Raw genomic sequence first — 14,553 nt, 5'->3', positions numbered from 1 at the left:
TATCCAAATTTATGACACAAATGCTTATATAGTCATTGTTTGCCTATCAAATTTTCACTGGACTCTTACCCAAGTCAACCGCCGACTGGTGATCAGAGCATGTTTGGGTGCTCAATTTCTCTGCCCTCCACTTAACACTATGTGTTGCTTTCATCTATGAGTAACATGACCTGCCTGGAAGGAGCAGCCAATGGAGAGAGTAAGTGCATGAGAGTGAGTGTATGTGAGGGAGAGAGCAAAAGAGAGAGAGGGAGGGGAGTAAGAGTGACCAAACAGAGTGTGTGTGTGTGTGTGTGTGTGTGTGTGTGTGTGTGTCTGTGTGTGTGTGTGTGTGTGTGTCTGTGTGAACAAGCGAGATATGCAGCGAGTCAGATTTGTGGTAGTAGAGGGTTGGCAGCTGCAGTCAGGCTGAGTTGAAATGTGGCTAAGCACTTCTCGCCGCTGTGGCGTGAAGCAGGGAGTCAGTGAGCCGCCTGCCGCTACGACCACAACCATGACACACTCCCATTCGCAGAGGATGGACTACATGCTACTCAGTAAGTGACTCTTCAACTCTACCATACACACAACAACAGGCAGTGCTGTCACTTGGGGAGTTATTTTCAATATCGTATCAATGGTGCTGTTCTGGTGGCTAGTGCCTGGTGTCAAGGACTAATGTGTTGTGGGGTTTTTTTTCGGTCCGTAGAGAGTTAACCATGTACTTTACCTTAGCAGACAAAGGGTTTTTAGTCAATGAGACAAGCAGACTCCTAAAAAAATCCTGTTGTGGTTAGTAATAGTGTGTATAGTAATAGTAATACTGTGAAAAGTAATATTTTATGTCAGGTATACAGTAATCAACAGTAATCAATTTTTTTTATTTTTTGCTGTTCAGCCCTCTCCTTTTGCTAATAATGAATACATGATTAGTAAAAGGTCTTTTTTTTTACTGCCTTGAACCTAATTTAAAATACCAAACCAAGCTTAATACTAAACTGAGGGATAGATTAATTAAAATGAGTGTATAGTTTGATGGTACTTCCACAGGTGGTTTTGAAAGACATTTCTATTTTTCTTCATCATAATATTCTGGAGGCTTTCACTCATTTGTTAGACAAAAATGGAATGTACTGTACTGTTCAAGGTTATTCTGAATTCTCACTCATTCAATCACATTTCTGGAGGTTGTATATGTGCATTTATTCAATGAATAATGTAAATCTACCTGTTAACATTTGGTATAGGAAGCACTTTACAGTATATACAGGATTGATTCACTTGAATCACATGCATTAAGATGATTTGGTCTATTATTAATGCTACAGTTGCATTATTTATTTATTTATTTATTTATTTATAGATAGATAGATAGATAGATAGATAGGACTTCTGTCCACCTATAGGCAGTTACAGGTTAGTTATTTTGCAGAAGCACTGTCTATTAATGATTTATTCTCCTTAGGAGATGGGATGCTAGGGATGTTATTGCAAGTCAAACTCACTGGTCATAAATCAAACATGCATAACCCAGACTGTTTCTGTCCAAGACAAAGGGTCCTTTCTCCTAAAGCTCTTGACTGATCTTAGACTGATTAATGTGTTGTATCAGCATCACGTCTAAATAAATTCTTAGATATCTGCTTTTTCTGTTAATTGCATATTACAGAATGTGTTTGCATAGGCCTTGAAACATAAACATGAGCTACAGGCCTGGATAATTACAACGAAAACAAAAATGGGATTGCACATAAATGCAATGCTTTATTCAACACTTCACTACTTGTTTATTGCAGTAGCTGTAAATGCAATCACAATATTTATTGTGCAGCTCTAGTATATACGCATATGATCAACAGGGATGATTTTAGCTGGAATAGCACCTCAGATGCTCTGTGTGTCCCAATAGCAGGATCACAAAACGAGCGATGCTTCCTGTCTCCTTTGAGACCTGCACCATGAGTGGCCCATGCATAAAGATCAGGGCAGCTCATTCATAGCCTAATGTGGTGTATTAATGTCCCCCCATTTTGCTTCAAAAGATGCCATGTGCGAGGAGAAAAGGACACAAGGCAGATGCATGTGATGGCTAATGAATGCGAATGGATGTGAGAACAGCGTGATGCGCTTGAAACTCACCTCAGAAGAACTCATACTATGATTGGCCATTGGCCCTTCTTTATGTGACATGAAGAATGTTACTACACAGCTCAGGTTTATTAAATCTTGTCAATCACTTATTTTTTCAAGTAGTTTGATTCCGTTCATAATTGCATGTCTGAGCTGAACTGCAAAGGATTTTACGCTAGTTGCATTTTTATGCTAGTGAGCTGCTTACCTGTACAGCATACTGCCTTGATACTTGTATTCCGTATTGATAAAAGTTTAATCTATTTTACCTATTATTTGTGTTCTAGGTTTTTTTCTGTTTATTAAAGTATTGGGCCATTAGCTTAGCAACATGCTAACACTAAAATGTAGATTGTTCCAAACTTCTTATGAGGTTTTGATATGATGCTGCATTTGAGTCTCAGTGCGTACTAGAAACACACCCTCATGTTCTATCAGAAGGCTTTAGACTGGATACACAAATCAAACGGCACTCTCACTCTGCCCCTCCTGTACTGACGGTCGCCATGGTGGCGCGTCGAGCCGAAGGAGTCCGCAAACACTGCTTTTGACAGCTGATGCTATCCAGACAAGCATGATTCACAGTATTTATATTATTTTTGCTTGACCTGCCCTTGAGCACCATACCAGCATAACCGTTTTCTGATCTCAATCTCAGGCGAGAGTGTAGGAAACAGTGGAGATATGTAAATATACTGAGGCTTAATGAAGGTTGATCGTGCCCGCTGATGTTAAGAAATGGTCCATCAGTGTCACGGTATATGGGCTATTGAGGATATTTACAACTCTGGCATGTATGGCGTCTTCCACTTTTACTAGACGGCACTGATGAGACCAGTGTCACACAGTATACATTATCAAAGTTATTTATTTTGTCTTTTGCGGGTACTCTCCACTTCTCTTTAATTACTGTGTAAATACTGAGCTTTATTGTATTATGATTGGTTTATATATGTCTGTGTTTATCTTCCTCCTTTGCACTGCGCTTTACCACCAACCCTGTTGTGCAGCAATAAAGTATATTAATACGTATGTTGACATGATAATTTTTAAATACCATTTTAAGGGTGTATGATGTAAGAAATGTTCCAAACCCTGATGCAACTTTGTGTCTTGTATAAATAGCCCTAATTAGTTTCAATTACGTTTTTGCTAAACTTTCCAATACATAATGAATTTGATTTATAATCAGTGTTTCTCCTACGTTGTCCACCATCTTGGATTGATTTTTGAAGGATGTATGTGATGCTACCTTAGAATATAGCCAAAAATGGGTATCTTAGGATACCCTTTAAGTTGCGCAATTTTTCTTCCTATTTTGGAACAAGCTTTGCATCAAGGCACTCCAATGATGCCTTAAAATGTTGCCTGTGGATAGAGCTATAGAGATTTTGGAATGGAGTGGCTGTGACTTTAAAATGGCAAACTAAAACAATCCCATTAGGTGAATCCCAGTTGAATGACCATGTGTACACAGCAGAAGAATCTGGTTGTTCATCCTGTCCTCAGTACCATTCTGTTCATACACAGTTTGGTTATGAAAGCAGGGATTCTTTGGTTCTTTGGTTATGAAAGCAGTTATGAAAGTTCTCTGTCGCTACGACGGATTTCTGTCAATTGCAGGGTTCCCGCCTGTCTTTATGTCTAAAATTCACTTTTCATAGTTTTAAGGCTGTAAATAGGCTTACATTTCTTGAATAGTGTAATAAATGTCTTAATTTTAGTTTGAATGGGTCTTAAATTAAGGAAAGATGAGGTGTATTCACCCTGCTGATGGGGATGTGATCAAAGCCTGGAGTGGAGCGAAAGCATGTTCCTCTCTCCACTCTAAGCGTTCTGTAATCACTCCGCTCTGAGTCCACTCCGGGTTTTCCATTCCCACTCACGGAAAAACTCAGTCAGCAAGTGCTTTCGGTGTGAGAGTGCAAAACTTTCAGTTTTCACGGACTCGTGACTTCAAACAAATCAGATGGGCGGGGACATTGGTCTAGTCTACAGAGTGTTGAGTTCCGACAGAGGAGGCTGCGTCAGAGCCAAATATAGCGCTTTTCAAAATTAAATTATTTTATCGGCAAATCGGTTTTGAAAATGGCCGATACCGATAACCATAAAAATGCTTAATATCGGCGCCGATAATCGGTCGACCCCTAAAATAATAGAAACGCAGTTCAAAATGGCCTTTCTTTAAATGCAAATATTCTTTGAGTATTTCATTTGTGAAGGTAAAGCATGTACTCACTATACTCCTAATTACAAGAAGAATAAAAAAGTGCTCTTAAACTGGGTGTGTGACAGGCTGTGGAATGGGGTTTGGCCGAGGAAAAATTTTCAGTCAAAAGATTTTTTTTTGCTTTAACCCCTGTGAAAGAGAGTGGCTATGCATTCTGTTACTAGTGAAGCACCGATCATGATTTTTTCATTCCGGTTTTTTTTTTCGTAAGCAAATTGGCTGACTCCGATACCAGTTGCCATTTTTTTTTCTTTGCAAATTTGTTAGTTTTTTTTTTGCTCTATAACAGGCAAACTAGCCTTAAACAAAAAATATCTGTAGCCATTTGAAATTAGAGGCAACTACTACATTTTAATCATGATCCAAACAAAGATGCTTCACACAAGTAGCATGAGCAGTTGTTTTTTTATTTTAATTAGATTGTATAATTGTATAATAAGATTTAAAGCAAAAACAGAATGGTCTGACTTTAGATTTGAGAAATGATGCTACATAAGTCACCACAAAACCAAAACAGCAGATGGACTTAATGAAAATACAAATTGTGACAGTAGGTGGCGCTTATGGAACAGCAGCTGTTTCTTTGGGTACCGCTGCGCTTATAAACACTACTTTATACGGAATGGAGGTAAGAGGAAAAGAAAATGCCTTGATATTTTTCAGTTCCTTTCAGAGATGCATTAATATAAACCCCCACCCCCAATTCAGTACGTATATTTTTCTTCTAATATTTCGATCATCGCGAACATTGAGCTTGCTGTGGCTGGTAGAGTATTTGCTGTGCTTGGTGCATTGGTGTTCTCTTCTTTGTGTCCGTCTTCAGCATGTCCCATCCTGTTTACAGACTTCATAATATATCCACACAAATGACATTTTGGGAAATGACTGCAATGCAATTTATGTGCTAGTGGCAGAATAGATATTGGCCAAAATAAAACAAAAAAACGTGTTGCCGGTCGTCCGGTGCATCTCTATCTGTAACCAAAGTGAACCACAACTGAATTTTGAGTGCAAGACTGGTTCATATGTACTTTGTAACCATAATCTCTGGCGACAACTAGTTGTCTGTTACATCGTTGATGCACTTCTTGTTATTCTTTGCTGTCAATCACCAGTGTGTTAGAGCTTGCAACCTCTCTCATGTTAAGAAAAATGAAGTAGTGGTACAGTGTGGTCGGAGAGTGATTTTACAATTGGAGACTGTACCTGTCCATAAAGATATTATTCAGTAAACTCTGCTGTCTATGTCTCTCTCAGAACGGCAGCTGTGCAGCTCCATGGCCAACTCCAGCATGCTCCCGTCTGCCGTGACAGGCATCAGTAAGGAACTAGCCGATCTGCGGCACCTCATCCAGTTTCCAGAGGAGATCGCCACCATCCTGACAGAACAGGAGCAGCAGCTGTACCGTCGCGTCTTTCCCCTTGACTACCTCAGCTTTCTCACCCGAGACCTGGGCAGCCCGGAGTGCCACAAACGCCACCCGCACCTAAAAGCCTCCTTGTCCGCCCCCATCATGCCCACTCAGAATGACAATCACAACACAGTAGAAGATCTCGTCACAAGATTCAATGAGGTGAGCGTTCATTAATGGTGCAGATTCATACCAAAGGAAGTGGAAATGGAAGGGCAGGAAAGTAGCTTTGGCTTTTAAAGAAAAAAATTAGTAGGACATCACAAGTGTTTGTTCTGTTGCCTGTTTTACTTGGATCTTTTCACATTCACAACGTGCAGCTACTTATCAAAACAGATGTGAGTTTATTGCAGTTGTCTTAAATATTTGATACTAAGAGTGCCAGAGGAAAATTGTGTTTCTCTTTTTGAATAGAGTTGGAAGAAAATGATGTCATCTTTAAGGTACATGCTTGTCTTTAGATCAGCTGGTTTTGATTTTGAGAAACAAAATGGATGTGAAATGCATTTTTTGCCATTTTGGCTGAACTCTAAGACTTAAAACATTAAAAAACGTCAAATGTTGAAGCTTCAAAGTTGGTTATGTTTCATGTAAGAGCAGGAATCTAGACGGGTTATGACTGAGAATAACATGTGAAATAAAGGTTTGCAGATGCTTACAGCCATGACATCAATGCTTGTTATATAAGACTCACAACTCAATAAAGTGACCTTCACACTGACTTCACATTGTGACAGTCTTTGAAGCCAGTCTTATATCTTGTCAAGTAGCACATTGCTTTAAGGAATCACCTTTTATCGTTGAGTGCAGTTCTTTGAAAGTTTTTATCCCCTGCCTAGCTGATCAGAAGAAACTTTCCTGGTAAAAGGGAGTTCACCAGATCACAGGCTTCGATGTGATGTAATACTATCACAGCGTAAAGTGAATGGATCACATAACAGGACTATGCTTCATCCCACCAAGCATTAATCCTAGTATCCTTTGTGAACAAGTCAAAGATTCCTCCTTTGATTTGGGTCGCTCTTTTACCTTAATGCCTCCTGTGGACTAATTCATGCCCCAGCAGTGTGATGATGTGTTATTTTGGTTGTGCTGTAACCCTCATAATACATCCCTGAAGTGTTGCCACTGGGTGTCCATACACAGTCTAGGATTTGTTGTCTTTGTTGTGGTCAGTTGTTTGTGGTCTTACACAACACTTTATCGACAGCCACCTTTGAAGCCCCTTCCAGGGTGCAGTGTCTCTGGCAACGCTTACATAAGTTTTTAATGTGTCAAATCTGCTGTCCGTTCGCCGCTGGCTGGTTGGCCTGCACAGTAACTCAAGAGCGGCAGTTTGTCCGGTGGAAAGCTGGCAAAATGACATGAGCTCCAGTGTTACCGGTCCCCTCATATAAAACGTTCCTGACCATCCGGACCCCAGAACAACTGTTTATGTAACTGACTGATGTTCTGTGAGGTGTTTTTAGCTACAACAGGCCATCACATAAATATTTTTTTCTCAAACCGATTGCTGTTATGAACGCTCAGGACTACAGACGGTCGTTTTCTGTGACTTTGTGTTTAAAGAAAATGTAAGTGGTGATTAACCATACAGGATTCGCCACCGCAAGTGCAGTTGCTAAGGTGTTCTGAGTAGTCTTTAGCATGTTGCTATGCAATTTCTAGGATGCAATTGGTCAGGATGTTCAAACAGACAGAGCAATGTTTTGATAACATCACATATTGTTACTCTTTTCAAGGAAACAACCCACAAATTACTTCATTTTCTGCATATTTGGCTGACAAATGAAAAAAGTAACATTGGAGATGGGATTTTTTTCCCCATTGTATGAATTCAGAAGACTTGGAATTAGCCCAGCAGTTGAATGGATCACTGTCATAATCCACGTTCATTATATAGAAAAGGTTGGGAAGGATATTCTTCAAAAATTCAGAAATACAGTTTGGTACAGGGCAATGCAGGATTTGGAACAACATGTGTTAGGAAATACATAATGACAGAATTTTTAAATAAACTATTTCTTTAACTATGAGGGGGTATGTAAATAGTCTAGAGACCAGGGGTGCAAAACACAGTTTCCTAGAAAGCCATAGTCCGGCAGAGTTTAGCTTCAGTCCAACCCTAATGAAACACAGCTGATCCAGCTAATCAAGCCCTTCAGGACTATTTGGCCTTCTGAGGTAGAAAGGCATCAAGGCACATCCCAATCCAATGTTAGTTTCACTTCCTGTTTTCTGAGATGCCTTCATCTGATTGATTTTTCAAGACAGCATAGATCGCTTCTCTGCCTTTGATATACCACAATCCTGTGCTTTCCATTCTGTGACAGTTAAGGCGAGACACGGCAGGCAAAAACATCGTTTTTTTTTTACTGGTCAATTTTGAGATTTTTGGATATTTGTCTTCAATAACATGTCTTCTTTCTGACTTGTGGTGAAAAAAAGTCCGAAATACACATTTAGGTCTTTATTTTACTACACTTTGTCTGTTTGCGTCTGTAGATTTCTCATAAATTCAACAAAAGTTGGCGTTCTTAATCAACACGCTGCTCCGCGATCTCTGTCTGCTCCCTGTCATCACATGCACCGCTGGAAAGCTCTCTCTCTCGAAATATGAAATATGGTCATTTCCTTTTTATCAGCAACCAATCGTGAAAGTAAAAGGGCTGAATGCGCAATCTCATTGGCTGATGATAAATCTTTAAAGCCCGTTTTCTCAAAATGACTTTTCTCTCATAATCCAAGTCCGAAATCTCCACTTCAGTAGCACCTATATACACCAAACTTTCCAGTCTTGTACCTAGTTATATTATGAAGACATTTACCAAGGGATTTGTAAATATGTTATTCCTAGCCTGATTTATATAACATTTTATTCCAAAAAATATATTTTTTTAAGGCTATTGACAGTATATTCTGATTTACAGGATAACAAAAGTAGATATCCATAAATCCCGCTGTAATTTTCCCCCCATCTAATATGTGAACACAATGAAAAAATAATTTTGAACCTGGCTTTATCCAAAAGCCATTGTTTTTTAAAATATATGCAAATTAGTGCATATTTAATTAGATATTGCCTAATTTGCATATTTAAACATTTAATTACAGAAAACTTGTAATACATTTTTTCCCTCATCTTAATGTAGGTAATCAATTGGGAAAGTTTCATGGTGATATCTGCTAGTTAAAATTTTTACCTTATTCACCTGTAGTGTCTCGCCTTAAGCTAAAAAATAAAGATAGCATCTGAAAGTTCTAGTTGTTGGTCAGTTTGTGTAAATGTAAATTTAAAGTTTCGTGAGGACCTTCGTGTGCAAACATTGCCTACAAAGTCATTGCCTGATAAGGCAGCGAGGCAACAAGTGAACTGCCTAAGTTTGCACCCCTGGTCTAGACCCAATCAATGACTCTTGTTATCTGTGTTAGTGTTACAGGATCCAGTGGGCTCAACTTCACATTTGCACTCAAATTCATTTTTCTTTGAATGTAAATTAAATCATGTTTGAACTCTAGATTTAGTTTAAAACTAGAGATTTATGTTACACAATCTGCAGTGTTTCTTCCAAATACATGTGAGGATGATGATGATGATTATACAGCAATAACATGAGAGAGTGAATGAAGTAAGGAAGGAATGGGGATCAGTATTTTCTCAAGACTGTTGTAGTTGTTCTTCTGTCAGCAGGGCCTTATAATGTGTGTGTTGTGCGTGTTGTAGGTGAGCTCATGGGTGACCTGGCTTATTCTGACTGCTGGGTCCATGGAGGAGAAGAGAGAAGTCTTCTCATACCTCGTCCATGTGGCGAAGTGCTCCTGGAACATGGGCAACTACAATGCGGTCATGGAGTTCTTGGCAGGTCTCAGGTATGGCATGATGCCTTGAAAGTACTTGGTTAAAAAAAGTAATAGCCCTGTAAGAAAAAAATGGTCCTCTCTGTTTGAATTTCACAATGCTTAACAAAGTGAGGATTTTTGAGACATTAATTTGTTTTTGACTGCACATTTGTAACATGCCAAACAATGAGCCTCAAGCGCTGTTCACGCCACCAGCGACTTTGTCGCTGTATGTCACTAGTCTCTGAAATGTGAAGACGCTTGTGGGCGTTCCCAGTGCTGTCGCTCTTATGCTATTGGTAGACTGCACGTCTGGCCATATCTTTAGAAAATGTAATCACAAGTGATATAAAACTAAGATATCATTCTAATTTGACTAGGGATTAGACTTTAGTAATTAAAAGTAACATACATTCTGCTGTTGGAGAATGTTGTTATATAAACCACAGCAGTGCTCAGTGCATTAAATCATTAACTAGATTAACGATCGATCTACAAACAAATTAATCCCACTCATACTGTCAAAATTTGCTAAAACGTCATTCGAATTTGACAATCAATTTTCTTGTCCCTAATAATCAACATAATACAGACTAGAAACTGTAATATAAACTACATCAGTGCTAAACTGCTCACTGCATCATATAATTAACAACACAAACTGTCTATGTATGAATCAAACTTACTAAGAATGCCAAATGTTTTATGCTTCCCATAAAGATTAAAATCAATTAATAATTAAAGTTCTCCAATGGCATTTTCACTACAGAAAGATGTAGCAACCTCTTGAGTTTACGGTGGAGCCAGTTTTTTCACCCACTTGTTGGAGAGACAGTGGAATGATATGGACAATTGGTTAAAACACAGATTGTATGACTTCTGAAAACCAAAATATATCTCAAGTTGCACTTAAGTATCTATGGTGTCAGAGCATGTACAGTAACCACCACACTGCATCTCTAAATTAACTTTCAAATAACATTTAAAAAAAAAAATATTAAGAGGCCTTGAGCAATAAACAGTCAGGACACCCAAATTACATCCCTACTGCCCTGCTCACCACTTATTCTTCCCCAGGTCTCGCAAAGTGCTGAAGATGTGGCAATTCATGGACCAGGCAGATATTGAGACCATGCGTGGTCTGAAGGACGCCATGGCCCAGCACGAATCATCATCGGAGTACAAGAAAGTGGTCAACCGTGCCCTCAACATCCCAGGATGCAAAGTGGTGCCCTTCTGTGGCGTGTTCCTTAAGGAACTTAGTGAGGCTCTGGACGGCGCAGCCAGCATTATTGGACTACGTCCCTCTTTTGATTCTCAAGATGATCCTGTTGAGGTGAGGATTTGGTGCTTTCAAAGAGTGATTATGACTAACACAGGAAATTGTATCACCACAGTCAAATTTAATTGTCTTTTACAGTTACAATAATAGCCTTGAGGCGATTTTGGCTAGCTGGAGCAATTACCTTTTGATCAAACATTTAATGTGCCTGCTGAATTGCTTCCTGGCTTTAGAAAAAAAAACACATTAGAATGATTCCGCTGGGAAAAAGACATTTTGTCACTCTGGTGACTATGGAGTCACCCATGAAAGCTTTTAAAGCCCACAAATCTTCCCGTATTGTCCATAATTGTGGTTATTGTGTTCTGTGTGGAATCTCTAGTTAAGTGCTCTTTACCTTCCACAGTTTGTCACCGACTACAACGGCCAGCAGAACTTCCTGCAGAGGGTCGGGAGCGATGGGCTTCACAGCTCAGACAAGGAGGCGACCGTCAGTAACATTCTCCAGACAATTCGCAGTTGCAACCGAAGCTTAGAGGCCGAGGAGCCTGAGGAGAAGGCACGAGAGATCACCGTTTGCCCCAAACATTCCTTCAAAGACAAGAGCAGAAACCAGTGAGTTCATTTTGGACCCTGTTTGCAAATATATGATGTGTTTAGTCCAATCCTTATATGCTGAGGCATTCACAGTTTGTTTTAATACCTTTAACATGCACTCTTCGTAGAGGTTTGGGTCATTTCTTTACACTGGTTATCTGTGTTGTTAACCAATGAGATCTGGAATGACTAGCATTCTCGTGAATCTTAATGAGAGTTGCTTGACTGGTAGAGGAACTGCTGAATGTATGTGATTTGACTTCTGCCATTGTTGCTCATGGACAGGGCTGTACATTAACTTTTTTGCACATAGCACTGGTGCTACAGAGTTTGAAAGTTTTGTAGCACAGGCCACACAATTTTAGCACAAGTATAAAATGTCTGTTACCATCTCTGAAAATAACCACAAGTAGTGCAGTTCATCACTTATACAGGCATGTGACTGACAAAGGACAAATAATGTTCCATAACAGGGCACACAAAATACATACCTTAACAAGAAATGTTATCAGACAAATATTTTATTTGCCAAAAATGGCGGATTGCAGGAACATAACACCTCTTGCTTAACATTAAGTCGGTTTGTTTGTATAGCTCAAAATCACTAATCACAATCCAAACAACATATATCTGTTGAGCACTTGAAAATGCAGTTTCATTTTTCCTGTAAATCATTGGAAATGTCTAAAATTTTATTATAAAATATTAAATTATTATGATAAAAATGTGACAGTAATTTCTTTCTTTTTTAATCAGGAAATCTAATGAATCCACTGAGAGAAAAAATAAACTTCTCTACAACGGAGAAAAACTATTTTGCATATGTCAGTCGATGATCCAAACTGTCCAATTTAAAAAAATATATATAATGCTGAATATATTGCAACATTCATTTAGAACACTGAGGCGAAGAAGCCATTTATTTGAAGAAATTTTTTATTTGAGCTCCCTGCCAATTGTTTATGTCAAAATGTATCTTGTTGATACACCGTTTAACATTGTGTATGCTGTGTAAAAATAGGGGTCAAAAATAGTTGAATATGCAAATTAACTCTTTGCCAGTAGACTGTGGTGCTTGTGGAACAACAGAATTATAGCATTTACATAAACTAAGTAGAGCTGCTCTCTCGCACTGTATGACCTGTCCAGTCCGGTTCCGAAAATGCAGTCGCGAGTCCTGAAAATGTAGGGTTTGTCATTTATAGAATGCGGTTGTCACTGCTGTAAACTCCCAGGTAAATGGAAGCCTGTGTGTTATTGTGCCCCTGCCTTTAAGATCAAGACGCCAGCTCTGCCACAGTGCACAAATTAAAGCAATTTAACTAAATTAATAGCAATATACTGTATTATATTACGGCCCCTCAAATTGTGTGTCATAGGTAGACAGTGCTCTTCAATATTGTATGCTCTTGTTAACTCCATTTACAAGACTAATATGGCATGACCTCTTCCAAGAAAGTGAGAAGTTTTCCAGACAGAGTTCTGTTTATCCTTTATGTCTGCTTCACCTGCTTCATGTAATTTTTTTTTTTAGGTTTCTAGTAGGGGACCTCTCAGACTCTGAAGGGGACCCACTTGAGCTGGCAAAGGACATAGATGTCCAGAACATTGAGGAGGTGCATGGACCCTTTAGCCACGGTACAGAGCTCATCCCTTGGTACGTGCTCTCACTTCAGCCAGATATTCACCAGTTCCTTCTCCAGGGAGCAACCGTCATCCACTATGACCCTGAGACCCATCTCACCGCCCGCTGCCTCCTTCGTCTACAGCCTGATAACTGCTTCCTCACCTGGTCCAAGCCCCACAGTAGCTGCGGCCCAGGTGGAAGAGCCAGAGGCTTCATGGGACATCCACCATCCCCAGACCACTTACTCCTGGGCCAACCTGTGCACTGCGGACTGTCCGATGGACTCCTGGACCTTAACGTGGTGAAGGCTGTGTTTATGGGTCACCCTGGAGTGGATGTTAACTATGTGTGCCTGCAGCACAAACTATGTAATATGAACCCTGGTGAAAATGGTGTCACGCTGCTATATGGACTTCACACCACAGACAACAGGCTCCTGCACTTTGTGGCTCCCAAGCACACGGCATGCATGCTGCACAAGGGCCTCCAGGAGCTGCTCAGTGCCATCAGGAAGATCAGGAAATTTCCTGACCAGAGACTGCAATGGCTGCGAAAGCAGTATGTTAGTTTGTACCAGGTACATTTACATCTATTCATTTAGAAGATGCAATTAATCCAAGTGAGAACACAATACAAATAGACCTATCATTCCAAGTGCAACACCATGGAAGATTTTTTTTTAATGCAAGGATTTTGCTAATGTTTTAAAAATGTTTGAATGTGATTTAAAACATTACAGCTAGCAGAATGAATGTTTCATATTATGCTAATTTATCCCTTAAACACAGTTAATATTGTAACAATTATTACAACCCGTCTATAAAACAGCCTGCTGGTCTTACACTAGCTGGCCACCAAGTTGGTTTCCACTGGTCATGCTGGTCTGGTTTGACAGTTTTAGAAGGGTTTAGGGCACTTGTCAGCTGATCAGGCTGGCAGATCTACTGTCTGATCAGCTAAACCAGTTGAACACCTGTTTGGCCAGGCTGATAGACCAGCCGAACCAGCTTAAACTACCGTAGGCTGCTTTTAGCTAAAGATTTTTGCACATATGTTGTGTTGAATTACTCAAGTTCTCACAACACAAAACACATTCCACTTTTACGATAATTGGCCTGCACTGTTTCCTTTTAACATAACTCTGCTAACTTTATGTCAGCTAAGGCACAGCTTTCTTTTTTGGAAGCAGAATTCCATTCATTTTTATATTGCTGTAAAACTCCTTTTTCTAGGAGGACGGTAGATTTGAGGGGCCCACACTGGCCCATGCTATCGAACTGTTCGGTGGGAGACGCTGGAATATGGGCGCTAGCGGCCTTGGATCCGCCAGCAAAAGTGCAGAGAAGAACTCAGTCCAGAAAAACAGTCCGCTGGGCATCAACTCCAATGTCAAAAAGAAGAAGAAAGCCTTAGTCAGGGTAAGAAGGGAAAGACTGGCAATGTCAAGCTATGTCAA

At 39.7% G+C, this 14,553-nt stretch overlaps 1 protein-coding gene across 5 annotated transcripts in view; it reads left to right on the top strand.

The window, feature by feature from the left end:
* The window catches only part of plce1 (phospholipase C, epsilon 1), a 93,199-nt gene that overhangs the window by 51,521 nt on the left and 27,125 nt on the right, over positions 1–14,553 (top strand). For 4 of the 5 annotated variants that reach the window (XM_084134566.1, XM_084134565.1, XM_084134564.1 and 1 more), the window contains 6 exons: positions 5,597–5,913; positions 9,476–9,621; positions 10,669–10,927; positions 11,280–11,488; positions 13,005–13,674; positions 14,330–14,515. In XM_084134566.1, coding sequence (XP_083990692.1) covers positions 5,597–5,913; positions 9,476–9,621; positions 10,669–10,927; positions 11,280–11,488; positions 13,005–13,674; positions 14,330–14,515 — 1,787 coding nt within the window. Of the gene's footprint in view, positions 1–245; positions 537–5,596; positions 5,914–9,475; positions 9,622–10,668; positions 10,928–11,279; positions 11,489–13,004; positions 13,675–14,329; positions 14,516–14,553 lie in introns of those variants that run through there. The other variant, XM_084134568.1, reaches the window with a different exon arrangement.

This window comes from Abramis brama (assembly GCF_963993115.1).
Source record: "Abramis brama genome assembly, chromosome: 14".
NCBI classification, from domain to species: domain Eukaryota; kingdom Metazoa; phylum Chordata; class Actinopteri; order Cypriniformes; family Leuciscidae; genus Abramis; species Abramis brama.
The sequence above is the reverse complement of the archived record's forward strand: the minus strand, read 5'-3'. Positions and strand labels throughout refer to the sequence as shown.